This window comes from Protobothrops mucrosquamatus, unplaced genomic scaffold (genome assembly GCF_001527695.2).
Source record: "Protobothrops mucrosquamatus isolate PMUCROS unplaced genomic scaffold, P.Mucros_1.0 scaffold28, whole genome shotgun sequence".
NCBI classification, from domain to species: domain Eukaryota; kingdom Metazoa; phylum Chordata; class Lepidosauria; order Squamata; family Viperidae; genus Protobothrops; species Protobothrops mucrosquamatus.
In genome coordinates this window covers 2,307,129-2,334,781 of record NW_015386413.1, presented here as the reverse complement: position 1 = coordinate 2,334,781, position 27,653 = coordinate 2,307,129, and the positions used below count along the sequence as shown (strand labels likewise).

The following is a 27,653-nucleotide window of genomic DNA, read 5'->3' as shown; positions in this document are numbered from 1 at the left end:
GGGTGAATTTTAAATAGGGAATAATTTTTAAAAATTTTCAAAGATTTTAAATATGACACAGCTATTAATATATTTGCTTTTTAATTGGTTTTATAGGGGAAATGTTTTTTGTGTTGTTTTTTAACATGCTGTGAGCCGCCCTGAGTCCCTCTGGGGAGAAGGGCGGCATAGAAGTTTAAATATAAATAAATAAATAAAAATAAATAAATAAATAAATTCCTGAGCCAGCATGGCTAAGCATGGAAACCTCTCCCTTTCCCCTCAGCATGGCTGGCTCAGGAATTCTGGGAGTTGAAGTCCACCAGTCATAAAAGAGCCAAGGTGGCCTACCCCTGGTCTATACAATGATTGAAGCATCCTAGGGTCATGTGACCCCCCCCCTTTGTGACCTTGCCCGCTGATTTCCATTAAGCAAAGGGGAAACTGGATTCGCTTAATGACCAGTACTTCACTTAACAACTATGGTAAAAAAAACAACTCAAAAAATCGGGTGTAAATCACTTAACGGCGCGTTGCTTAGCAGTGGAATTTTTTTTTGATGCATCTTATTTAAACAAGGAGGTGGGACTTTAATCACACAGTCGTGGCCTCTTAATTGTATTTTATTTTTTTAACCTGGGGAGAAACCTGCAGGATAGCTGAAGGCAGGTTAAGAGACCCTGTGTGTGTGGGAGAGAACAACACAACGTCCCTTAACCTTTACTCCAAAATACTGCCATTGACTTACAACAGTTCGTTTAGGGCTGGCATTGAAAAAGGTGACTTGTGTCCATTTTTCACACTTAAGACCGTCGTAGCATCACACGATCACAATTCGAGCAACTGGCAACTGGCATGTACTTACGACGGTTGCGGCGTCCCGGGGAGGTGTCGCGCAATCCCCTTTTGCGAACTTCAGACAAGCAAAGGGAACCGGAATCCAGATTCACTTAACAGCCGTGTGTTCCTAACTTAACAACCGCAGCAATTCGCTTAGCGACTGTGGTCGTAAAATGAGGCAAAGCTCACTCCAAAAGTGTCTTGCTTATCCGTGAAAATGTTGGCCTCAATTTTGGCCCTAAAGTCCAGAGTATTAAGAGAGAGGGCAGCATTTCAAAGCAAATTTTGAACAGAAATTGGGTTTGCTTGTTCTGAAAGAAAGAAACACGATAAGTTTCTTGAACAATCTTTGTCGCTCGTTGTGTTTGGCGGCTTCTTCTGTAATTGGTCCCAGCAGGTGACAATATTCATCGCCGAACTTGGCTGATTCTTGATAAGTCAAATCAGGTAAGACTTGGTTGATGTTTGAATGAGAAAAAAAAAATCCCATGGAAATCCACAGCTATAGGCAACTGGGAAGCTGATTTTATTTTGTGTTGTTTCCAGAAAGCAAAGTCCTTCCATGTTGCTTGCTAAGAAGACAAGATGGTTGAAGTGTCCCTCAACCTGAGGGACTCTTATCATCCCTTTCGCTTCAGAAATAAGATAAATGCTTTAGAATAAACAGTTTGTGATCAACGTTCAGCTGGCCACGGCTGAATCAAAAGAAAAATTAGCTGGCAACTTGGAAGTGCACGAAACATTTCTGTGCAGATATTCCAGTCTGGAGGCTTTAAAAAAAAACGGATAAAAGGAAGCATCTCTTTGAAGGCCTGTCGGAATAAGACGCTTTAAAAACAGGGCGTAAAGGAACTGAATCTGTGATCTGAAATATTCAGCTTTTCCCGTGCAAAGATTTTGCGGCAAGGTCAGGCATGTGTTTTTCAGGGAGAATATGGAGCAAACGTAGGGTGGAGAAGGACCTTGGAGGTGCAGATCAAAAGTTGGTATGGAAATAATGGACCCAAACGGTTGTGTAAATGAGACCAGACGTTGAAAAAGGATAAGAAATAATATTAAATTATTCAGTATATGAAGAAAAAAAAAGTTAAGGATATTCCAATGTTCAACAAGCAAGAAAGCACATTCTTATTTTTTTTTATTTTTGCCACCATTGGTTCATTTTTTTGTGCAGTAATAATAATAATAATAATAATAATAATAATAATAATAATAATAATAATAATAATAATAATAATAATAATAATAAAAATAATAAAAAAGAAGTTCAAAGGGACCTTGGAGGTCATCTAGTCCAACCCCCTGCTCAAGCAGGAGCCCCTTACAGAATCATAGAATGACAAGAGTTGGAAGGGACCTTGGAGGTCATCTAGTCCAACCCCCTGCTCAGGCAGGAAACCCTAGACCATTTCAGACAAATGGCTGTCCAGTTTCTTCTTAAAAACTTCCAGTGTTGGAGCTTTCACCGCTTCTGGAGGCAGGTTGTTCCACTGGTTAATTGTTCTAACTGTCAGGAAGTTTCTTCTTATATTCTAGGTTGCTTCTCTCCTTGGTTAGTATCGGACATATGATAGGAATCTTGGGCTGAGGAACTAGGTAGGTAAAGCAGGGGATTGGTCTAGAAGACCTCCCAGATCCCTTTCAACTCGGTTACTCTGCTATTCTTTTAAAGTTTTCATGTTTAAACTCGAAGTCAAAATTCCACCAACAGCCCCAATATTTTATTTTCTTGAACCAAAGTAACATTCAAGATAAACTCTTCAGAAAAGGTTGTAATATAACAGGTAAAACATTTCGATTCCAAAATATTAATACTGGGTTTTTTAGAATGAGGGTTATTAGTATTTTAAGGTAGTTTAAAGACTGGTATTTTTTTTTAAGATAGTTTACAAAGATTGATATTTGTTTCAGTTAAATGTAGAAAGAGGTGGTCGTATTGTGTTACTAACTCTGTGCTAGAAAAAAGTCAGAGATCATTTTTGTTATATATTTGTTTGATGGTATTTTTCACTCACTCTGGATAGCGACGTGAACGATATACCAATTAATTAATTAATTAAACAAATAAATGTTTTTGTCACCCTTTAATTTGTTTTGTTATTCCATCTCCCTTTTTCTTTTATGTAAGTTTGTCTTTTAGTGTTTTATTTTGAAAATGAATTAAAATATTATTTTTTTTAAAAACTCAAAATATTCATTCCTACGGTAAGCTGTAAATAAATACCATCCTGGATACGTTTTAATGGTCAGCTTCTTTTTGCTAAAATGGGAGAAAAAGTGTTTGGTTCAGGTCTATTTATGTGGCTAAACTTGCCCTTTTCCTGCTTAAAATCGAACATCCCACCAAACCATAGTTAGGGACTTCCTTGTAAAGTATAGTTTGGGTTAACCAACATTTGGCAGAAGGATCGAGTTATTGAACACCTGGTGCTTAAAAAAAAAATTAAAAACTATCGAGTAATGAAAAAAAACAGCGCATTACTTGGTGTGCAAGCTTGAATCAAGATTTGGGATCCAAGCAATGGTTAATATTAGATTATGTTTTCTTAGAAGCCTCAGCCATGTTTTACAGGCTGCATGGAAATTGGTTTATTTGAGTGTCTGGAGGGGCTACCAGATAGAGAAGTCCTAATAAAGGAGAATATTTATAGCTCAGGGTTGAAATGAGGGGTCCTTGGTGCTCTCTGAGCTGGGTGGTTTTCTTGCAGACGTTTCATTACCCAACTAGGTAACATCATCTGTGCTAGTAGGGTGGAGGGTTTGAGGAGTGGAAGAGGAGGAGGTGGAGGACAAGGAAGAGAAAGTGGAGGAAGAGGAGGAGAAGGACTGTGGGGTCCTGGGTGCTCTCTGAGCTTGCTTGTTTTCTCGCAGATGTTTCATGACCAAACTTGGTAATATCATCAGTGCTACCTAGGACTCTCTACTAGCCCTGGTGATGTTCCTCAATTTGGGTAATGAAACGTCTATAGGAAAACAATCAAGCTCATAGAGCATGCACAGTCTTATTGCGTAAGATAACCCAGGAGTAAACACAGTAAACAGTGGCTTGTATCAAATGGTGGTTTATCTTACACTATCTACAGTATGACACATACACATGACACATACATCAGGAACAATATACATACACGTTCTAATACAGCAGGATCCAACAAACCACAATTACAGCAGGAAACGGAAGAGAGGGAACACATCAGCAGAGCCTTCCCTTTATACAAAGGCTCCTAAAGAGACACAGACCCTGCTGAGTCATTCCCATCATTACATCTCTACATTACATAAGCTAGTTAGCTGTTAAATCGATACCTTGACAAGCACCAAAGACAGAGACAGTTTCTATCTAAAGGACGGTTAATCTTGGACATTGCCTGGTTAATTCGTAGACTGTTATAGCCCTGCAGAAACGGACACAGTCCACACGCTAACTCAAGTCCCATTGCTCTGACGGGAGCGGCTGCAACTCTCTGACCCTTTATTTGTCCCAGCGTAATACCTGTCCGATCTTGTTTTTTTTTATCTTAATTACCGAGTCTGTCCCTTCTCTCAGCCTTAGCCGCTCAAGCTTACGCCCTGAAGGAAGAGAACGACAGCCTCCGATGGCAACTTGACGCCTACCGGAACGAGGTGGAGCTTCTCAAGCAAGAGAAGGGCCAGCTGTTTCGCACCGAGGAGAGCTTGACAAAAGACCAGCAACTACAGTTTTTGCAGCAAACTGTCCAAGGCATGCAGCAGGTATATCTGTCTAAAGCATAATATGGCCTGTTCCGATCTTGTTTGGGGGGAAGTTGAAGTGGCTAGTGTTCTTGCGAATGGAGAAACATCTCCAGGTTTGGCTGTAATCAACCACTTGTGAAGTCTCAGGTAGGGAGGAATCAGGCTGAATTCTGTTCCAACAAGGAGGATCAATCTTTGCCCCACGTAGAACGGGTTGCAATGATTGTGGTTGATTGCGTAGACCAGGGCTTTTCAACCAGTGGTACGGGTACCACCTGTGGTACATTGGCACCTGGCAGGTGGTACGTGACCATCCTAGAAAAGTGGTAGCGGGGGAGGGGAATGAGCTGAAACGGTGGCAGCACCGCACAAGCCTGAGTGAGAGATGGCTGGAGCTGCAGGGCTGTCAGGGCTCAGCGGAAGCACCAGGATCAGTGCCGCTTTCCAGCTGGAGCTCAGCGCTGATCCTGGTGCTTCTGCTGAGCCCAGAAGAAGCGCCGATCAGCTGGAATGTTGCAGCCTCTCCAGGGTCTTGTGATTTACATGCAGATGCTTGGCAACTGATTCATATTTATGACGGTCACAGTGTCCCAGGGTCATGTGAAGTGACCAAAACCTCCTGCAACCACCCAGCAGACGGGGGGAATAAAAACCAAACACCCCCCACCCCACCTCCGCTGCCAATCCTCAACAGAAATGCTCACAACAATGAAAACCTCGGACAGGAGGAAGAGCGCCGCCGGATGGGCAAGCAGGTGTCTTGCTCGGCTGTGGCTTGGGGGGCACTTTTTTCAGTGCCATTGTAACTTCGAACAGTCACTAAGCGAATTGTTGTAAGTCGAGGACTACCTATATTTTATCACTTTTTTCCTCTCTTTTTTTTGGTCATCAAGTTTTTGACACCTTGCTAGGCGACTGGTGGTACTCAGATGTTGCCATATCCTAAAAGTGGTACAATGGGTGAAAAGGTTGAAAAGCCCTGGCGTAGACGACATTGTTCCTCTCATCCTTCTGTATCTCGTCTTTGGTTCTGGATAATTTCTGGCGGAGTGTGGCTGAGGGTTTGTGGGCTATTGCTGTTCCTAGGGATTGGAGATTTCTGACATCCCTTTTGTGTATGGTAGGATGAGTCATAAGTGACTTTTTTCAGCGCTGTTGTAACTTCAGTCACTAAACGAACCGTGGTCAGTCAAGGACTTCCTGTACTGAGTAATTCTCGCCATTCTGCAGGGTGACCTCAAATGAGATCGAAAAACTAATTCAGAGAATTAGGATAAAGATACTTTAAATTGCCTGCATCCACTCGGGGAAAGATGTTTGATCAGCTGTGATAGTTATGGATACCTTGTGTGTTTGTCAACCTTGAACTCATATTTGGAAATTAAAAAAAATTAAGCAAGAAAAACATCCGCCAGATGGTTTTTATGCTTAAAAATAAATAAATTATGCAACTGTTTTCTCTTTTTTTCTTCAGTTTTTCAAAAGTCTTGTCCACCTTTTTAGAACAGGGGCAATCAAACAGTGAATTATATATATTTGGACCACTAAATGCCAGCAATTGGATTGTAGTAGCCATCTTGTAATTGATAGGATCTGAAAATGAAAAATCCAGCCAACTTAAACGGCAGTTCTGCCATTATACTTATAGATTTCTGAGATAATTTTCCACATAAAACTCTGTTACAGTTTAATTTCAGACCCAGTATGAAGCCTCTAACGAACAAGTGGAAATAATGTCTTGTATCCATGGTAACAAATGAGATTTTCTTTACTTGATCTTAAGATGGAATTGAATTATAAAACTATGACATTTTAGTACTGAAGGAAGCCTTCGTAACTTATATTCCCCTGGCTTAAAAAAAAACCCAGACAGATATTCCATCTTTCTTGCGTTTGAATCAGAACCACGCCAGCCTCAATTAATCTTTATATAATAATGTTATGAAACATTACCACTAAAGAGATAAAACCTAAAGCAAACTAAAAGAAAAAAAAAGAAAAGAATAAAAAGATAAAAAGTGTGGAAAAGAAAATAATAAAAATAGAAAATAGAAAGACGGAGTAAAAAAGAAGAAATATATAAAGAAATGACCTTCATCTCAAGTGTAAAGAATTTTAGTAATTTATCGTTAAAACACAACAAATGAATTCTTTTCCTCAAATCTCATCTCTTATCTATAAGCAAATCCTTAAAGTCTCATCTGATCAAAAGTTCATTAAGAGTTACCAGAGATAACGTATCTATATTAATCTTGAACAAATAAACCAATTTTATCTCCCTTCCTTTTACTTATAACTATCTTGATCTTTAATCCCTTCAAATAACGTCTTAAAACTTGACTTCATTTTTTTTTCTTTGTCCCTTCTCACAAAATTTTTCAAAGCTTCAACTTTGGACCCTTAATCTTTTCATAACTTTTCAAAATTAACAGTTTTAACATCCCTATTGCTCTTTATTCCCCACCAAAAAGTCCATATTTTGGATTGATTTATGGCTTAAAACAGTTAAATAAGAGATTAGATTGAATAAAAACTAATTAAGGTTTGAACTTAATAATAACTTGTTTTGTTTATGTATTAATATGCTTTGGATACAGTAATTTTGGGAGGACCTTAAAGAAATTTGATACAGATATTGAGGGATTGATTGTTAGATTATAAAGAATAATAGAAATAGAAAGGTATTTTTTCTCTTTTCTTTCTTTTTGTCTTGTCTTTCTTTTTGTTTTTTTCTCTTCTTTTTCCCCCCCCTTTCTGATTTGAATTAATATTTTCTTTTCTAGTTAGAATTGATAGTTATTCGTAATGGAAGAGGAATAAGAAAAAAGGATGAAATGATACTAATGAATGCTTATTGAATATGTTAAGGAAAAAGGTTATGGGGAGACCCCCGAAGTGTTAACTAGGTATTTAGATTAGAAATATGGAACATAGTAAATGAAATAGGTAAACTCAATATAGGATTCGGATTTGTAGATTTATTTAGACGAAAGATTATTGAGGATTGCTATGATTGATTTAGTTGTATTGTAATATATCAATTTGAATATAATATGTCATTAGAGGGAAAAGCGAGGAGGTTTTTAATGACTTAATTTGAACTTTATGAATATAACTTTGTTTTGTGGACAATTGACTGCCCTGCCACCACGTTGTTTCTTAAGCAATTGTTTGTAAAATGAAAAAACCAATAAAACTTGTTTAAAATTTTTTTTAAAAAGTCCATATTTAAAACTTATTTCACTAAGGTTGGAAGGAAACTCACCTGGGGCTGTGAAATCCAGTCTCTTCTTAAACACTGGAAGTTTTTAAGAAGAGACTGGACAGCCGTTTGTCTGAAATGGTGTAGGGTTCCTGCCTGGGCAGGGGGTTGGACTCGATGACCTCCAAGGTCCCTCCCAACTTTATTATTGTTATTATTATTATAATCCAAAGATTCCTTATAGTTAAGAAGCAATTAGCAAGCAATTCCTGAAATTGATTAGGAAAGGAAGTGTGAAAACGTAGTGTCCAGAAAGATGCCAACTGCGGTTTGAGCAAGGTAGCTACTTCTTTAATTCTCAGAGGTCTAATCCTGCTGGAGATGGCTGTCTTGAAATATCCCTGTGAGAGGAACAAGCGTCCGGAGTCACTTGTGGGTGATCTCAAAAGTTCTCCTTGTCTGGAGAGGAGTAGGTTTTCCTCGTTGGCTCTTCGTTCAGCCACAGTTTTTCAGTTCATCATTTCTTTCCCGGAAGTTTTGATTCACGGGATCATTCTTCAGTCTTCGCCTACACCAGGGGTAGGCAACCTTGGCTCTTTTATGACTGGTGGACTTCAACTCCCAGAATTCCTGAGCCAGCCATGCTGAGGGGAAAGGGAGAGGTTTCCTAGCTGAGCCAGGCTGGCTCAGGAATTCTGGGAGTTGAAGTCCACGAGTCATGAAGGGGCCTAGGCCTAGGCCAGAGGTAGGCAACCTTGGCTCTTTTATGACTGGTGGACTTCAACTCCCAGAATTCCTGAGCCAGCATGGCTCAGCTTGGAAACCTCTCCCTTTCCCCTCAGCGTGGCTGGCTGAGGAATTCTGGGAGTTGAAGTCCACGAGTCATAAAAGAGCCAAGGTTGCCTACCCCTGGCCTACGCCATAATACATCGATCTCTGAAACACTACTTTTAAAATCAGGCTGACACTTTGCTCAAATCTCTCTGAATATCCGTTTCTGGGCTTTATACATGGAAACTTCCTTCCTCCATTATAATAACAACAGCATTTAGACTTATATACTGCTTCACAGTGTTTTTCCACACTTACGACTGTTGCTGCATCCCCATGGTCACATGATCAAAATTCAAATGCTTGGCAACTGGCATGTACTTATGACGGTTGTAACGTCCCGGGGTCACGTGATCCCCTTTCGCAACCTTCCGAGGAGCAAAGTCAGTGGGGAAGCGAGCCGTGTTACTCACTTCAGAACTGCAGTGATTCACATAAGAACTGGAGCAAGACAGGTCGTAAATTGGGGGCAAAATCCACTTAATAAATGTCTCCCTGAGCCACAGAAATATTTTAATTCCGTGATATACCTCCATAGAATTCTCCTTCTGGAGACACCCACCGTCTAAAATGGCTGAGTACCGTTACCAATGAAACTTTGTGTTCTCATAAAAATGTTTCCAGAACGCGCCACTAAGGGAAAAGCAAGATTCATCTCCTCGTCTTTTGGATGTCTGATGTTATAATTCCTTGAGAATCTATTTTTTAATCTGTTTCCCTTCACGTTTGGGGACTTTTGCCTAAAGATGTAGATAGATGTGATCCTTAAGCTTGTTTACGATAACTACCAGACGACTTTGTAAAAACCGCAAGAGATGGCTACTATTATAATCAGGGGGAAAAATCACTTCTGCGTAGCGGGACATTTTTTTAACTTCCAAGTACACGACCGAAAGTTGTTAAACATTTCAAAAGCAGGCTCTTGCATGAATCATCTCTGACACAAAGTTGGAAAACTTCCTTAGGAAAACAGAAAGAAGCGTTCCTGATGGCCTCTTGGCGCTACTTCGTAGGGCTGGGAAAAAGTTTTCAAAGGACAATCGATAAAGTGTTTTTGCAGAAGCGAAGAATTCCGGCTGAATTGAAACGGCCGTTGCTTCTGAAAGGGCGAATGTGGCTATTTTCCCACATCATTGGGATGTGAGAATAAGCGTGGGACACAGAAGGACGAAAAGCCACTCCTAAGCAACAATGAGGTGTCTCGGCCCACAGAAGGGCAGGAAAAGCACCTCAGAAGGGATCCTCCATAGTTGTCTGGAAAGTAAAGGCAGGGGAGCAGAAGACATTCTTTGAAACTTCCAAGATTGATGCCAGCCCTTTCATGTGTCAAAATTGATGCCAGCCCTTTGAGGTGGTCAATATTGATGCCAACCCTTGAAGATGGTCATGGTTGATGTCAGCCCTTGGAGATGGTCAAGATTGATGCCAGTTCTTTGAGATGGTCAAGATTGATGCCAGCCCTTGGAGATGGTCAAGATTGATGCCAGCCCTTGGAGATGGTCAAGATTGATGCCAGTTCTTCGAGATGGTCAAGGTTGATGCCAGCCCTTGGAGATGGTCAATATTGATGCCAGTTCTTCAAGATGGTCAAGGTTGATGCCAGACTTTGGAGATGGTCAAGATTGATGTCAGTTCTTTGAGATGGTCAAGGTTGATGCCATGCCTTGGAGATGATCAAGATTGATGCCAGTTCTTCAAGATGATCAAGATTGATGGCAGTCTTTGGATATGGTCAAGATTGATGCCAGTTCTTTGAGATGGTCAAGATTGATGCCAGCCCTTGAAGTTGGTCAAGATTAATGTCAGTCCTTCCAGATGGCCGACATTGATGTCAGCCCTTCCAAGAGATCAAGACTGATGCCAGCCCTTCCAGGTGGTGGTGAACCTGTGTTTGTAGAGAGCTTTCATTTTCTTCCTTCCATTTCTACACAACGCCTGAGGTCCCCTTCCTAAGAACTGGCTGAAAGCAGATATAGTTTGTGTAACATTGTTTTATCACAGTAGATTACAGTCAGATCCCTCCCGTCAGATCTGATTAAAATCCCCTGTTACATAAAATGAAGAATTGCAAACTTTAAAGGCAGACGTGATCTTCCTAATTCAGGGAAATAGTTCTGCTTATGGTCTCTTAAGCATCGTATGGAATTCTGGAACAGTTTTAGTGGCATATGGAAAAACAGAACAACTTCAGCAAGGGGTCTCCAGACTTCACCAACGCAAACCAAATGCAAAGACGAGTGAACGGCAAGGGAAATGTTTTGTCTGTCAATTAGGTTCTTTTGGCCCACACACAGTTGTTTACGGGAACGAGAGTAATGGTCCCTGTCAGCAACCTTTTCCCATTAAATTAAAAGTCCCATCAGCCAGCTAAAGACTAATGCCCTCTTATTCTGTAAATTGAAAAAGGTACAGTATGGCTATTAAGAGGTGGGTATAAGCTGCAGCAGAATGGACAGAGAGATCACTTAAATATGGACAATCACCTAAACATGAGCCAGCTGTGTGCTGCAGCTGCCAAAAAAGCCAACACAGTGCTAGGCTGCATTAACAGAGGGATAGAATCAAGATCACGTGAAGTGTTAATACCGCTTTACAAGGCCTTGGTAAGGCCACACTTGGAATACTGCATCCAGTTTTGGTCGCCACGATGTAAAAAAGATGCTGAGACTCTAGAAAGAGTGCAGAGAAGAGCAACAAAGATGATCAGGGGACTGGAGGCTAAAACTTACAAGGGACAGTTGCTGGAATTGGGTATGTCTAGTTTAACGAAGAGAAGGACGAGGGGGGACATGATAGCAGTGTTCCAGTATCTCAGGGGCTGCCACAAAGAAGAGGGAGTCAAGCTATTCTCCAAAGCCCCTGAAGGCAGGACAAGAAGCAATGGAGGGAAACTGATCAAGGAGAGAAGCAACCTGGAACTAAGGAGAAACTTCCTGACAGTTAGAACAATTAACCAGTGGAACAACCTGCCTCCAGAAGCGGTGAACGCTCCAACACTGGAAGTTTTTAAGAAGAGATTGGACAGCCATTTGTCTGAAATGGTATAGGGTAGTAGGAAGGAAGGTGGAAATATATTGGGGGTTTAATGGTCCTTGTTGGGCAAAAAGAACTTAACCACATTGGACATTCCAGGTTCTTACATTGACTTAGCCACCAACCAAACTGCAGAAATGCTTTGGAAATGGGTTCCCACCCCCCACCCCCACATCTGATATGACTTACTTCCATTATACAGAATACAGAACACAGAACAACAGAGTTGGAAGGGACCTTGGAGGTCTTCTAGTCCAACCCCCTGCTCAAGCAGGAGGCCCTATACCATTTCGTACAAGTGGCTATTTTTCGTTGAAGATGTTTCACTTCTCATCCAAGAAGCTTCTTCAGCTCTGACTGAATGGTGGGGAAGGGATAGGATTTATATTCCTTGCAATCATCTGGTCATTAGTATTCTTTCTGAGAGTCAATGAGGTCACTTGGAGGCTTATCTGTGTCCTCAGGGTCACCTGAGTGGTGCAAATGGGTGTGGAGCCTTCTTGGAACTGCTGAATTGACTGTGTTGTAGACAGGAGTTGTGTAGTGTCATATCCCTCCCCCTTCTGTTGAGAGAGGGCTGTTCAGTTTGGACCTAGATGGCCTCTTGGACCCCTCTTTCAAACCGGCGGTCCTCTCTGTCCAAAATGTAGACTTTGCTGTCTTCCAAAGAGCGGCTTTTGTCTTTTAAATTCAGAATCTTGTCCTGATGGGCTTGTTCTACGTTGTTTCTGAAGAAGAACTGAAGAAGCTTCATGGGTGAGAAGCGAAACATCTTCAGAGGAAAACAAAGGAAGTCCAGTTGCCTCTTGAAAAAGCCCCTTTGGGACAACCGTGATCTGGATGACGGAGAATCTCCATAGACGTTCCTGTTTATCAGTATAAACACCAGTATATACAGAGATGTGGATGTGTGCGTATCTACACACAAACACACACAAACACGCACACCCCAGTCTTCTCTGCTTGGGAAGCACCGTTAATGTCCACTTAATGATAATCTCAGCAAGACTCTTAGCAGTTGCCCGTCTTCTCCTTTTGAGTTCTCTTCGGAGACGTTTCCTGAGAAATGTTGTCTGATACGGAAGATAATAGATTGCATCGGATCGCGCCTGTGTATTTATTTCTTTCATTACGTTTATTACAGCCCTCCGTTCCGACACACTCTGAGTGGCTTTTAAGAGGAGGGAGAGAGAGAGAGAGCTGATAATTCTCTCTTTTTTTTAACCTCTCCTGAAGAGCAGCAATATTCTGCTTCCTTTTCTTAGCGTACCTTTCCGTTTTCCTCGTATGAGACTGAGCTAAACACATCCCATAGTAATAAAAACATTCCTTAAAAGTGTTAAAGGATTTCACCCCCCCGCCCCCTTGCCCCAAAGGTATCCTCAAAACCCCAACCAATTTCATTCCTTATAGATTTAAATTTATTAATTTAAATAAACGACTATCAACGACTTATAGATTTAATTGATAACTCCCTTATTTATCAGTAAGGTTAGGGCAGGGGTAGGCAACCTTGGCTCTTTTATGACTCGTGGACTTCAACTCCCAGAATTCCGGAGCCAGCATGGCTCAGCTTGGAAACCTCTCCATTTCCCCTCAGCATGGCTGGCTCAGGAATTCTGGGAGTTGAAGTCCACGAGTCATAAAAGAGCTAAGGTGGCCTACCTCTGGCCTAGGCCTAAGCTGCTTTATGACTGGTGGACTTCAACTCCCAGAATTCCTTAGCCAGCATGGGGGAACTATGGCCCCCTCATGACTCGTGGACTTCAACTCCCAGAATTCCTGAGCCAGCATGGGGAAACTATGGCCCCTTCATGACTCATGGACTTCAACTCCCAGAATTCCTGAGCCAGCATGGGGGAACTATGGCTCCTTCATAACTTGTAGACTTCAACTCCCAGAATTCCTGAGCCAGCATGACTCAGCTTGGAAACCTCTCCCTTTCCCCTCAGTGTGGCTGGCTCAGGAATTCTGGGAGTTGAAGTCCACGAGTCATAAAAGAGCCAAGGTTGCCTACCTCTATGCAGCTATCCATCCAGAAATTCTCCCAAATGTAATAAACTCCTAGTTTGAAAGAAAAATAGCCAACAGATCCAGAAGACCCCAGACCCTTGTCAACCCTTCAGAAGGGATCAAGGTTGAAGCAATAGCCAATAGGAATGGGATAGTTAAGATCCTGGTTAAAAAAAGGATCATCTCTGTAAGCTAATCAAATCATGCTACAAGTCGTCCTTGATTTGCAACTGTTCTCTTAGCGGCCATTCCAATTTCTAACAGCATTGAGAAAAGTGACTTAGGACCATTTTTGCAGTGTGAAGCATCCCCATGGGTCACGTGATCCATATTCAGAGGCTCGGCAACTGGCATGTACTTATGACGGTTGCAGTGTGCCGGAGTCCACGTGATTTCTCTTCTGACAAGCAAAGTCCAGGCGGAGGCCGGATTCGCTGAGCAACGTGTGACTAACTTAACAACTGCAGGGATTCACATTAGCAACAGTCGCAAGACAGGTCGTAAAATGGGGCAAAAACTCACTTCGCAACTGCCTCGCTTAGCAACGGAAATTTTGGGCCCAGCGGCGGTCTTAAGTCAAGGAGTAACCTGCATCTGCGAGTTGATCAGCTTCCCGATGACCCAAGATTTCAACGCTGCTAACATCGGATGTTTTTGCTTTGACAACAGATGGAAACCTTTTCTTCTTGTGTTTTACTCTTAGAGTTAGAGCTAGAGTTAGATGGTGCTGGTGGGGGAGAGGAGGAATGTGCAGGAGAGTTTAGCTAGACATAACAATACAGGACTTAGTGTGAAAACCAAGGTTATTGAAATAAGAGATGATAAGAAATGGCGGGCTGGAGAACTGGAGGGGAAGCCTGCATTTCAAGCTAATTGGAGAATGTGATTTATGACTGTTAATTGGAGGAGGGAATTGTGCTTTGATACTAGGTGCTCAGGGGAGAGAAATCCAGTTTTTGGCTTCGACTGTGTTAGTGCCCACGCTATGTTTCTCAAATAAAGACTCTTTAAGGTAAACAATGCCTTGAAGTTCTTCCGAAGAGTTTCATCTGCCGGAACCATGACATTAAGCCAAAAACTGGACCATGACACAAGGACCTTTTGCAAGAATTTCCAAAGGAAAGAATTAAATGCGACCTTCTAGAAATAAGAATGATTATTAATTGTTAAAGAATTTTGTTTTTTTTTAGTGTCCTACTAAATTGTTAAGTCCGTCCCTATCCAGGCTCTCGAGTTCTACCTTCTCCCTAACCGGGAACGGTCTTAAGCTATCTCTCCTTAGGCAGCTGCCTCCCATCAAGGAAAATCTCCAGAGTTTTGACTAATTTTAGAAGTTTATCTCGACTCGAGAACTTTTCCCCAGGGCTAAGCAGCCTCGGCTGAAGATGAGGTTTAATAAATGATAGATGGGCTGATCTTTTCAAGACAGTATTGAACAAAGTGCCAACTCCTGGCTAACTGCAATTAATGGCACGTTTCTTCGTAGCATCTATTTTCCTGGTGCCTGGGCAACATACTCACCCTTTTTGTTTCCTCCACATACTTGGATTTCTGGAGCATTTGGCTTAATTGAAAAACAATTGCATACTTCATCATTACCAGTTTAATGGGCAGCTTTTCGTATTCTTTGTAAAAAAAATATACAGCAAGAGAAACATCTCTCTTCTTCTGCTTCTTTCCATATTTTCCTCCTCCTCCTCCTCCTTCTCCTTCTCTTCGTCCCCCTCCTCCTCCTCCCCCTCCTCCTCCTCCTTCTCCTCTTCCTCCCCCTCCTCCTCCTCCTTCTCCTCTTCCTCCTCCTCCCCCTCCTCCTCCTCCTCCTCTTCCCCCTCCTTTTCCTCCCCCTCCTCCTCCTTCTCCTCCTCCCTTCCTCCTCCTCCTTCTCCTNCCCCCCCTCCTCCTCCTCCTCCTCCTCCCCCTCCTCCTCCTCCTAACAAAGATCAACCATGTCTTATCCAGAACATCTTTTACACATTTGGGGATTTTTAACAAGCAAATGGAATGATCCATTAACCAGAGCTCTGTTCTTTGGTTTAATTAGATTAATACAGCGAGAAATTCTTTGCAGATGCAAAGGATTAGGTCGACGAAAGCAAAGATACCGGGACTGGCGTAGAGGAAGCTGTTTTTAACTTTACGTTCACCAGGCAAAGTGATGGATATGGAGAGCGCTTCCATCACCCCTTGAAGTACACGGGCTCCATATCTTCTGGGCTCCGTGTTGAGCTGGGAAAGTTAAATGCCTTTTCAGAGCCCTAGAATTTCCCTCATAAGCCAGTTTGGTCTAGTGGTTAAGGCACCAAGCTAGAAAGCAGGAGATGGTGAGTTCTAGTCCCATCATAACCAGGAAAGCCAGCTGGGTGACTTTGGGCCAATCACCAGGAGACGGGGAGTTCTAGTCCCGCCTTAGCCATGAAAGCCAGCTGGGTGACTTTGGGCCAATCACCAGGAGACGGTGAGTTCTAGTCCCACCTTAGGCATGAAAGCCAGCTGGGTGACTTTGGGCCAATCACCAGGAGACTGAAAGTTCTAGTCCCACTTTAGGCATGAAAGTCGATTGGGTGACTTGGACCAATCACCAGGAGATGGTGAGTTCTAGTCCCACCTTAGGCATGAAAGTCGATTGGGTGACTTTGGGCCAATCACCAGGAGACTGGGAGTTCTAGTCCCGCCTTAGCTATGAAAGCCAGCTGGGTGACTTTGGGCCAATCACCAGGCGACTGAAAGTTCTAGTCCCACCTTAGGCATGAAAGTCGATTGGGTGACTTGGGCCAATCACCAGGAGACGGTGAGTTCTAGTACTGTCTTAGACATTAAAGCCAGATGGGTGTCTTTGGACCAATCACCAGGCGACAGAGTTCTAATTCCACCTTAGGTATGAAAGCCGATTGGGAGACTTTGGGCCAATCATCAGGAGACGGTGAGTTCTAGTCCCGCCTTAGGTATAAAAGCCAGCTGGGTGACTTTTGGTCACCCACCTCTCTCAGGCCAACCAACCTTACAGGGTTGATTGTTGTGATTGAAAATAGGAAGAGGAAGATGTATTGGAGACACTCACCACCTGGAGTTTTTTTGTAAAATAAAGGCAGGATACAAACTAATAATGGAATAAACAAACACGACCATCGGTCACCCAACTCTTTCCTTTCCATCACTGGGGCTTTCCATTGCTGATACGTCGATTTTCAAGGGTCTGCTCTCCCCGCAGAGAAGAAAACCATTTTTTTTATTATTTATTTTTTTATTTTGGTCTTCTTGGCAACTCAGCGCAAATCTATTTCGGATTATAGCTTCGCAGAAAATGAGGTGGCGGCGGGCCAGGGACTAATTATATTAAAGGACTGTGCGCATAAATTATTTAGGGGCTTGCCATGTTTATCCCCATGTTATTAAAGCCAGAGGCTCTCCTTCAGCAAATAAGACTTTAGCCAGCCCTAGATAGATGTGACATCGGGTTTGCGGTTGGTTGTGTGCCGGCGAGGAGTTTTAGGAAGGCCACCCTTGGAATCCTGCATCCAGTTTTGGTCACCACAATGTAGAAAAGATGTTGAGAGACTCTGGAAAGAGTGCAGAGAAGAGCAATAAAGTATGATTAGGGGACTGGAGGCTAAAACATACAAGGAGAGGTTGCTGGAATTGGTAGCAGCCTTCCAGTATCTCAGGGGCTGCCCCAAAGAAGAGGGAGTCAAGCTATTCTCCAAAGCACCGGAAGGCAGGACAAGAAGCAACAGATGGAAACTAATCAAGGAGAGAAGCCACCTAGAACTAAGGAGAAACTTTACTTTTTACTGTGTTTTTAATTTTTAATTTAGGTGGAACACTTATATATACTGTATATCGTAAGTCCATGCATGGGATAAGAGGGGGAGGGGCACGATGGCTCAGCGGTTAAAGACGCTGAGCTTGCCAGCTGGAGAGCTGAGAACCCGGGTTTGAGACCTGAGCACTATGAGACTGGGCGAGCTCTTGTTCCTTGCTCCAGCTCCTGCCAACTCAGCAGTTCAGAAAGCATGCAAATGCGAGTAGATAAATAGGTACCAATTTGGTGGGAAGGTAACAGCGGTCTGTGCGTCTTTGGCGTATGGCCGTGAGAGCCACATGACCATGGAAAATGTCTTCGGACATCGCTGGCTCCCTCGGCCAAGAAACAAATGAGAACCGCACCCTACGGTTGTACACAACTGGACAGGGGGAACTTTTACTTATTCGTGTTATGCCGTACGGCAGGGGTCCTCAACCTTGACCACTTTAAGACTTGTGGACTTCAACTCCCAGAATTCCTCAGCCAGCTTTGATGGCTGAGGAATTCTGGGAGTTGGAGTCCACAAGTCTTAAAGTGGCCAAGGTTGAGGACCCCTGCCGTACTGGCTGAGGAATTCTGGGAGTTGAAGTCCACAAGTCTTAAAGTGGCCAAGGTTGAGGATCCCTGTCGTACTGGCTGAGGAATTCTGGGAGTTGGAGGCCACAAGTCTTAAAGTGGCCAAGGTTGAGGACCCCTGCCGTACTGGCTGAGGAACTCTGGGAGTTGGAGGCCACAAGTCTTAAAGTGGCCAAGGTTGAGGACCCCTGCCATACTGGCTGCGGAATTCTGGGAGTTGAAGTCCACAAGTCTTAAAGTAGCCAAGGTTGAGGACCCCTGCCATACTGGCTGAGGAATTCTGGGAGTTGAAGTCCACAAGTCTTAAAATGGCCAAGGTTGAGGACCCCTGCCATACTGGCTGAGGAATTCTGGGAGTTGGAGTCCACAAGTCTTAAAGTGGCCAAGGTTGAGGACCCCTGCCATACTGGCTGAGGAATTCTGGGAGTTGAAGTCCACAAGTCTTAAAATGGCCAAGGTTGAGGACCCCTGCCATACTGGCTGAGGAATTCTGGGAGTTGGAGTCCACAAGTCTTAAAGTGGCCAAGGTTGAGGACCCCTGCCATACTGGCTAAATAAATCAACCCTCCATAATTATCAACGTCCCTTCTTGTTTTGTAGCAACTGTTGAAAATCCAAGAAGAATTAAATAACAAGAAGTTGGAACTTGAACAAGCAAAAGAAGAACATTCCCACACACAGGCCTTGCTGAAGATCCTGCAGGAGCAGGTGAGTAGCTTGTCGGGTACAAGGTTGGTCCTCTCCGTTTGGATAGCTCTCTATAGGTCTCTTAAGCAGCCAGGTTGGCCCTAAAGTGTAAACTGAATGGAGAAGCGTCAGCAGTGTGTGACTCCAGGAGTCCCTAAGTAAATAAGTGGAACAACTTGCCTCCCAAAATTGTGAATGCACCAACACTGGAATGTATTAAGAAGAGACTGGACAACCATTTGTCTGAAATGGCATAGGGTTCCTGCCTGAGCAGGGGGTTGGACTAGATGACCTCCAAGGTCTCTTCCAGCTCTGTTATTCTATTCTATTCTATTCTATTCTATTCTATTCTATTCTATTTTCTATTCTATTCTATTCCTTAATTCCATTCTATTCTATTTTCCATTCTATTCTATTTTCCATTCTATTCTATTTTCCATTCTATTCTATTCTATTCTATTTTCCATTCTATTCTATTCCATTCCATTCCATTCCTTATTCCATTCCTTATTCCATCCCATTCCTTATTCTATTCTATTCTATTCTATTCTATTCTATTCTATTCTATTCTATTCTATTCTATTCTATTTCTTAATTCTATTCTATTCTATTCTATTCTATTCTATTCTATTCTATTCTATTCTATTCTATTCCTTAATTCTATTCTATTCTATTCTATTCTATTCTATTCTATTCTATTCCATTCCATTCCATTCCATTCCATTCTATTCTATTCTATTCTATTCTATTCTATTCTATTCTACTCTACTCTACTCTACTCTACTCTACTCTACTCTACCCTACTCTACCCTACTCGTATTCTATTCTTACTCTACTCTATTCTGAGCAAGGGAGAAAATGTAGGTGAAAGGGCAAATCAGTCTTCACAGGATGTGGGAGTATGTCCCAGAGGGTCGAGACAAGATTAGAAAGCCGTGGTGTCTTATTTTTAATAAGGGAGTGACCGCAGTTGCTCTTTTTAGTGCTAGACTGTGAAGTGGATGGATGCAATTCTTGTGTAAGCACTCCTTGTCAGTGGCCCTACGGTTCTGAGTCCATCTTCTCATGGTGTCCTGCCTAAACTCCTTGAAGACTGTTCAAGGAGGACATCAAGACCCCAAACAAGAGCAGCTACCCATCATTCTTTTGAGGGAACTTGATTGCTCCAGATGGTCGAGCTCTCTGGAAACTGGTCCTTGGGAGCTGAGGCAGCAACTGTGTAGACAGGACCTCAGAGTTAAGTCTGATATCATCGTAGCCAGAGTCATTTCAGCTGAAGCTGATAAAAGCTTGGTAATTCTGTCGTCTAATTGAAGTTAATTCATTGCTGATTATCAAGAGATTAAGTAGCTGGTGAAATTAAGGAAAGGATTGGGTTTGGTAACTTGCTGTTATGAAACCGTAGCGTGCTAACAAGGACAGCTGAGGCCAAGCTCCCTGGCTCAGTTTCCCCGATGTAGAAGGATGACTATAATGTGGCCAAAGCCTCAGGCTGAGAAATCAGTTTTTTTAACATTATTTTAATAATGTTTTTAGAGATTTATTGTTTTGGTTTTGTTGTATGCTGCCAGAGTCACTTGCTTGTGAAATGGCAGGTTTATAAATTGGATATAGATGATAAATTTGATAGATTAGATATAGATATAGATATAGATATAGATATAGATATAGATAGAGACAGAGACAGAGACAGAGACAGAGACAGAGACAGAGACATAGATAGATAGATAGATAGATAGATAGATAGATAGATAGATAGATAGATAGATAGATAGATAGATAGATATGGAGATAGAGATAGAGATAGAGATAGATAGATAGATAGATAGATAGATAGATAGATAGATAGATAGATAGATAGATAGATAGATAGATAGATGCATGATGCATAGATGCGTAGATAGATGTAGAGGGATAGATAGATGACAGACAGACGGACGGACGGACGGATGGAGAGAGAGAGATAATGGAGAGATAGAGAGAGAGAGAGATAATGGAGAGATAGAGTTAGTAGATAGGGGATGGATGGATGGATGGATGGACGGACGGATGTATGGAGAGACAGAGAGATGAGAGAGAGATTGAGACAGACAATAGATGATAGATAATGGAGAGAGATAATAGATAATAGATAATTGAAGGATGGATGGATGGAAGGAGAGAGAGATATAATGTCTCCTTTTAATTTAAGAATATTTACTGGTGGACAATTAGTTTTGCATATGGTAACTGCAGCAATATTATCATACACACAAAAATGAAAGAACGCACAAATATCCACAGTGGGGCAATAAACAGTGAAGATGGCTGATTTTGCAGAAAGGACAACATCGGTTTGTTTGCTTACAGATGGAACCACAATTGCTTTTATAAAAGACTGGATTCTCTTCAAGGACCTTTATTTTATTTTATTTTATTTTTTTTGCTGAAAACGGACAAAGGGAATTGGTGATTTTGGGATTTACAGATGAAGGGTGGCTTATGGGAAGAAGGGAAACCATGCTAGGTAATTCGCAGGGGTGAAAATTGCAATCATTAGGCTTGTGAGTGTTCCTGTAGTTATTTTTTCTTTTTTTTCTTAGTCTTTTTTCTATCCTTCGCTTTTCCTTTCAGTCTTCCATATCTTTTTTTCCTTTTTCTTTTCGTGTTTTGGGAGTCTTTCAATTCTGCGCCAAATCCTTCTTTAATAAAATTGTGCGATTCGAGACCGTTTAATTGAACGTTTGATCTCCCGGTGGAGCTCTCCGCGTCTATAGAATAGCCATTTTCAAACATTTGTGCATTGTCGGAATAAGCAATTAGGAAGAAATAAAAGGAACAGAGAGCTGGAATTGGGTGTAAAAGGCCTGTATTTATTAGCATTGTACCAACGTGATGCTGTCTATTTCAACGTCTCATTATTCTGTATCTTTCCCTCCTTTCTTTTTTTCCTGCAAACACAAAAACACCCATGACAAAGTCAATCTCTGCCCCCCCCCCATACCATCTATGCACACACATGCACACAAAACACACAGACACACACACACACACAAAGACAGAAGGCAGAGAGAGAAATAGATGGATGGAATTCTTTTAAGTGTTCTGATTCTGATTTTGAAACCCATTAATTGAAGGTACACTGTATTTTTGTAGCTGTTAGCTGCTGGGAATCTAGCATTCTTATTTATCATTTTATACACTGAATAAATGAGGTTTTTTTCCCCCCCTCTTCTTGCTCTGCTCAAAGCGAATTCCAATTTGCGGGTGGAGAGTTAAAGCAGATAATATGAAAAAACAAGCCTGTGATTCTTTCCTGATTCTTTCTGTTCTCTGCTGAACAAAGTTACACAGTATGGTGTTGCCTCATTTCCTCAGTGATATTTTTTAAAAAAAATAATAATAATCTTTTTTGCAAGGCCCGGCAAATAGTTCTTTTCTTCTCTTTTCCCTCGTGTAAAGCATCTTTTGGGGGATAGTATCTAAAGGTTTACTCACGGAGGATCTGCTCGGCATGTTTGACCACACGTAATAAGGATTTATTTCTCCTAGAAAAATCTCTGGGTTTAGTTAATGAAAAATCCTGGTTGTTTTGATGCGAGGGAGAAATGCCATTGCAGATCCTGGGGATTTACATTTTAAGTAAATCTACGTAGGTTTAGCTGCCTTCCCATAATCAGGAATTCTTCTGGGAAGTTCTCAATCCTGCAAAATTCTCATTTGCTTTCAGGTAAATCTGCTCCAGACAACAAAAATTATCAAATCTACCTATCCATCCCTCTATCCATCTATCCATCCAACTATCCATCTATCCATCCATCCATCCATCCATCCATCCATCCATCTATCTATCTATCTATCTATCTATCTATCTATCTATCTATCTATCTATCTATCTATCTATCTATCTATCTATCTATCTATCTATCTATCTATCTATCTATCTATCTATCTATCTATCTATCTATCTATCTTAGCCATCCAGTCATCTATCCATCTATCCATCCACTTATCCATCCATCCATCCATCCATCCATCCCTATCTATCTATCTATCTATCTATCTATCCATCCATCCATCCATCCATCCATCTATCCATCCATCCATCCATCTATCCATCTATCCATCTATCCATCTATCCATCCACATCCATCTGTCTGTCTGTCTGTCTGTCTGTCTGCCTACCTACCTACCTACCTACCTACCTACCTATCTATCTATCTATCATCTATCTTTCCTACACTGTCCATGTCTTCTGCATGACATAGTTACAAACACAAGAACAGCATCATATCATACATTTGAATGTGTACTTACAGTCTGCCTGCAGTTGTTTACAGGTTCAAAGTAAGAAAATAGTTGGAAAGATACCTGCAGAAATTCGGGCATCCTTCTAATTGATTCAGTATATCAGTCCTAAAAAAACCCATCCCCATAAAGTTGTTAATAAGGCCCCAAAGACAGTGGCTCCAGAGGTTGCCAGGTGATCGTCCCAGGGGTAAACACCCCGAGCTTATCTTTCTCGTCTCTCAGGCTGCGATAATTGTTCGGTCTCTTTTCAACCAGGGTGGCCTCTTCTAAACAGCTGTCTCAGCCTTTGAAGTGGGAAATAATTCACCCTTACAAAGCAGATAAAGGTGATAAAACATCTATAAGTGCTTCCACCTAGCAATTTCAATCTTAAGAACTATTGTTAAGAAATGGAAGCTTAGAACTGTTGGACTCAAGGGGAGGAAATCTAGAAGACATATTTAAAAAAAAATACCTCTCTACTACAGCTGGATGAAAATGGGTCAGAAGTGTAAAAAATAGAATTTACAAATCACTTGAAATGGCCTGCTGAAAAATTAGCTGACCTGGAGCGGTTCTCTCCACGTCTACAATATAGCATAGCTGATACAACAATGATCAGCCTAGGATGGTTATCCCATGGAACTCTCTTCTCTGATCTTCCTAGAGCAGGGGTAGGCAACCTTGGCTCTTTTATGACTCGTGGACTTCAACTCCCAGAATTCCTGAGCCAGCATAGCTGGCTCAGCATAGCTGGCTCAGGAATTCTGGGAGTTGAAGTCCACGAGTCATAAAAGAGCCACGGTTGCCTAGAGGAATCTTTGTCTAGCGAAGTTGTAAGAAAACTTTGATAAATAAACCTAAAACTTTTTTCTAACAAAATAATAACAACAACAACAATAACAACAACAACAACAACAACAAAAATAATAATAATAATAATAATAATAATAATAATAATAATAATAATAATAATAATAATAATAATAATAATAATAATAATAATAATAATAATAATAAAGTTGGAAGGGACCTTGGAGGTCATCTAGTCCAGTGATTTGGAACAATGAAACAAACATTCTACAGTTTAGCCAAAACCACACAAGACACATGGGGTGACATGATAGCAGTCTTCCAATATCTCAGGGGCTGCCCCAAAGAAGAGGGAGTCAAGTTGTTCTCCAAAGTGCCTGAAGGCAGGACAAGAAGCAATGGAAACTAATCAAGGAGAGAAGCAACCAGGAACTAAGGAGAAACTTCCTAACAGAACAATTAACCAATGGAACAACCTGCCTCCAGAAGTTGTGAATGCTCCAACCCTGGAAGTTTTTAAGAAGTGACTGCGCAGCCATTTGTCTGAAATGGTATAGGGTTTCCTGCCTGAGCAGGGGGTTGGATAGATGACCTCCAAGGTCCTTCCCCCCCCAAAAAAAGAGATAGTTCTGTTCTGTTACAACACAGCCAGATCACCTCCCCTCCATGCCTCAGCATTTTTGTGCAATAGCCAACCAATCAATCAATCAGAATAGAGTTGGAAGGGACCTTGGAGGTCCTCTAGTCCAACCCCCTGCTCAAGCAGGAGACCCTAGGGCAGGGGTCTTCAAACGTGGTCCTTTTATGACTTGTGGACTTCAACTCCCAGAATTCCTCAGCCAGCCTCCATTTTGTTTGTTAGATTTAAGACAGGGGTCTTCAAACTTGGCCCTTTTATGACTTGTGGACTTCAACTCCCAGAATTCCTCAGCCAGCCTCCATTTTGTTTGTTAGATTTAAGACAGGGGTCTTCAAACTTGGCCCTTTTATGACTTATGGACTTCAACTCCCACACATGCCTGGCTGAGGAACTCTGGGAGTTGAAGTCCACAAGTCATCAAAGGGCCAAGTTGGAAGACCCCTGTCTTAAATCTAACAAACAAAATGGAGGCTGGCTGAGGAATTCTGGGAGCTGAAGTCCACAAGTCATCAAAGGGCCAAGTTTGAAGACCCCTGCCCTACTAGACCATTTCAGATAGATGGCTGGGTGGTGTTTTCTTTAAAAAAAAAACCTCCAGTGAACGAAGCACCCACAATTTCTGAAGGCAACCTGACATTTCATTTTTTTTTCCCCCACCTAAGAATATTTCTCTTTCTTTTTTTTCCCTGATGGCCTTCAGCAGCCCCTGATGTGGAGGAGACATTTGGGTGTCAACGAGACGGAGGCCACAAAATGAACGGCTTTATCTTCCCGACAGGTTCCTGAGCAGAAACGCTCACAAACTCGTAACTCAGAAGCAATTATTAGCTGCCCGCTATTTAGCTAGCAGCAACTTCTGCAACCGCTGCAAACTTCCAAATTAATAGCAGCCAAACGGGAAATGAAAGCATTTATTACTCTTGAAAGCCAATTTTGCACCCTTCTTATGCCTTGAGACTGCTTCCTAATCTTATTATTTTTTAAAAAAAGTAACGATCCAGTCTTGGTGTCGGCTTCCTTTTATTTTATTTTATCATCATTATCATTATCATTATTATTGTTGTTGTTGTTGTTGTTGTTGTTATTATTATTATTATTATTATTATTATTATTATTATTATTATTATTATTATTATTATTATTATTATTATTATTATTTAAGCCAAGCTATCAGATCTTAACTAGGTTGCGTCCTAACTGGTTTCGGCAAAGAGCTCATTAGAGTTGTATGCTCCGTATATTTTGTTCATTGGAAGCCTTGCCTGGTTATAAATCAACAATAATTGTGTGAAACACCGCTAATCGTGATTGTTTGTTTCTCTCTCTCTCTCTCTCTTTCTTCCGCAGTTAAAAAAAAATGCCAAGGAGTTAGAGACGAACGGGCACGACGAATCTCAGGCAAAAGTAGGTACAACTTTTGGGTTTGTCTTTTCGGCTTGCACTTCGGAAAAAAAAATCAAAGCTGGCTTTTAATGGATTAATGGTCCTACAAAGAGTAACCTTTTGTGGAACCGAAGGGGGGGTGCTTGTTTCAAGATAAATGAACGGATTTTTATTTTTTTAATTTGCCTTGCCAGAATTAACAGGAAACGGCGGTCTTGCCTTGCGACATTTATCGTGGAAAAGGTGTTTTGGTTGTTGTTTTTTTAAAAATATTTCTCATTTGCTGAAACATTTATACGCCTGGGACGGAGAAATAGGCATAACCCAGTTGGTGTAGATCAGTATTTCTCAACCTTGACAATTTTAAGGCATGTGGACTTCAACTCCCAGAATTCCACAGCCAGCAATGCTGGCTGTGGAATTCTGGGAGTTGAAGTCCACATGCCTTAAAATTGTCAAGGTTGAGAAACACTGGTGTAGATGTTCAACTTTCGGCACTGAATTTTCAGAAGCCGATGAGGTTGGCGGCTCTCATTTCAAAAAGGTTCAGGATTCTAGACCTCATGTGAAGACCCCAATCTTCCAGTTACATTTGGCTTTTCTTTGATTGATGTTCAGACCAAAGCAATTATAGGCAGCGTCCAGAGTCCTTTCCGGGCCCCACTGATAATACAGGTGGTCCTCGACTTAAGGGCCACAATTCAGCCCAAAATTTCTGTCGCCAAGCGAGATGTTTCTTAAGTGGGCTTTGCCCCATTTTACGACCTTTCGTGCCACAGTTGTTAAGTGGATCGCCGCGACCGTCATAAGTACAAATCAGTCGCCCAGCGTCTGAATTTTCATGATGTGACCAAAATGGGGATGCTGCAAAGGTCGTTAAGGGTGAAAAACGACCGTAAGCCATTTTTTTCAGTGCTGTTGTAACTAGGAATGGTCACTAAATGAACTGTGGTAGGTTGAGGACTATCTGTGCAGCAGTAAAAACAATATGAAGTACTAAGATAGAAATAAGAATTCTGTTAAAAGTGGAATGGAATGGATTGGAGTAGAATAGAATGCGGAATCGGATAGAATAGAATAGAATAGAATAGAATAGAATAGAATAGAATAGAATAGAATAGAATGCAGAACAGAACAGAATAGAATGGAATAGAATAGAATAGAATGGAGTGGAGTAGAATAGAATGCAGAATAGAATAGAATAGAATAGAATGGAGTGGAGTAGAATAGAATGCAGAATAGAATAGAATAGAATAGAATAGAATAGAATAGAATAGAATAGAATAGAATAGAATGCAGAACAGAACAGAATAGAATAGAATAGAATAGAATAGAATGGAGTGGAGTAGAATAGAATGCAGAATAGAATAGAATAGAATAGAATGGAATGGAATGGAATGGAATGGAATGGAATGGAGTGGAGTGGAGTGGAGTGGAGTGGAGTGGAGTGGAGTGGAGTGGAATGGAATGGAATAGAACAGAATAGAATGCAGAACAGAATAGAATAGAATGGAATGGAGTAGAGTAGAGTAGAGTAGAATAGAATAGAATAGAATAGAATAGAATAGAATAGAATAGAATAGAATAGAATAGAATAGAATAGAATGCAATACAATACAATACAATAAATACAATAAAAGGAGAATAGAATAGAATAGAATAGAATAGAATAGAATGCAATACAATACAATACAATACAATACAATAAAAGGAGAATAGAATAGAATAGAATAGAATAGAATAGAATAGAATAGAATGCAATACAATACAATACAATACAATAAAAGGAGAATAGAATAGAATAGAATAGAATAGAATAGAATAGAATAGAATAGAATAGAATAGAATAGAATGCAATACAATACAATACA

General features: G+C 41.3%; 1 protein-coding gene across 2 annotated transcripts in view; it reads left to right on the top strand.

The window, feature by feature from the left end:
- Window positions 1–27,653, top strand: part of ENOX1 (ecto-NOX disulfide-thiol exchanger 1) — a 136,916-nt gene that overhangs the window by 96,145 nt on the left and 13,118 nt on the right. The window contains exons 8-10 of one of the 2 annotated variants that reach the window (XM_029283160.1): window positions 4,367–4,551; window positions 18,591–18,698; window positions 25,747–25,803. In XM_029283160.1, coding sequence (XP_029138993.1) covers window positions 4,367–4,551; window positions 18,591–18,698; window positions 25,747–25,803 — 350 coding nt within the window. The remainder of the gene's footprint in view (window positions 1–4,366; window positions 4,552–18,590; window positions 18,699–25,746; window positions 25,804–27,653) is intronic. The other variant, XM_029283161.1, reaches the window with a different exon arrangement.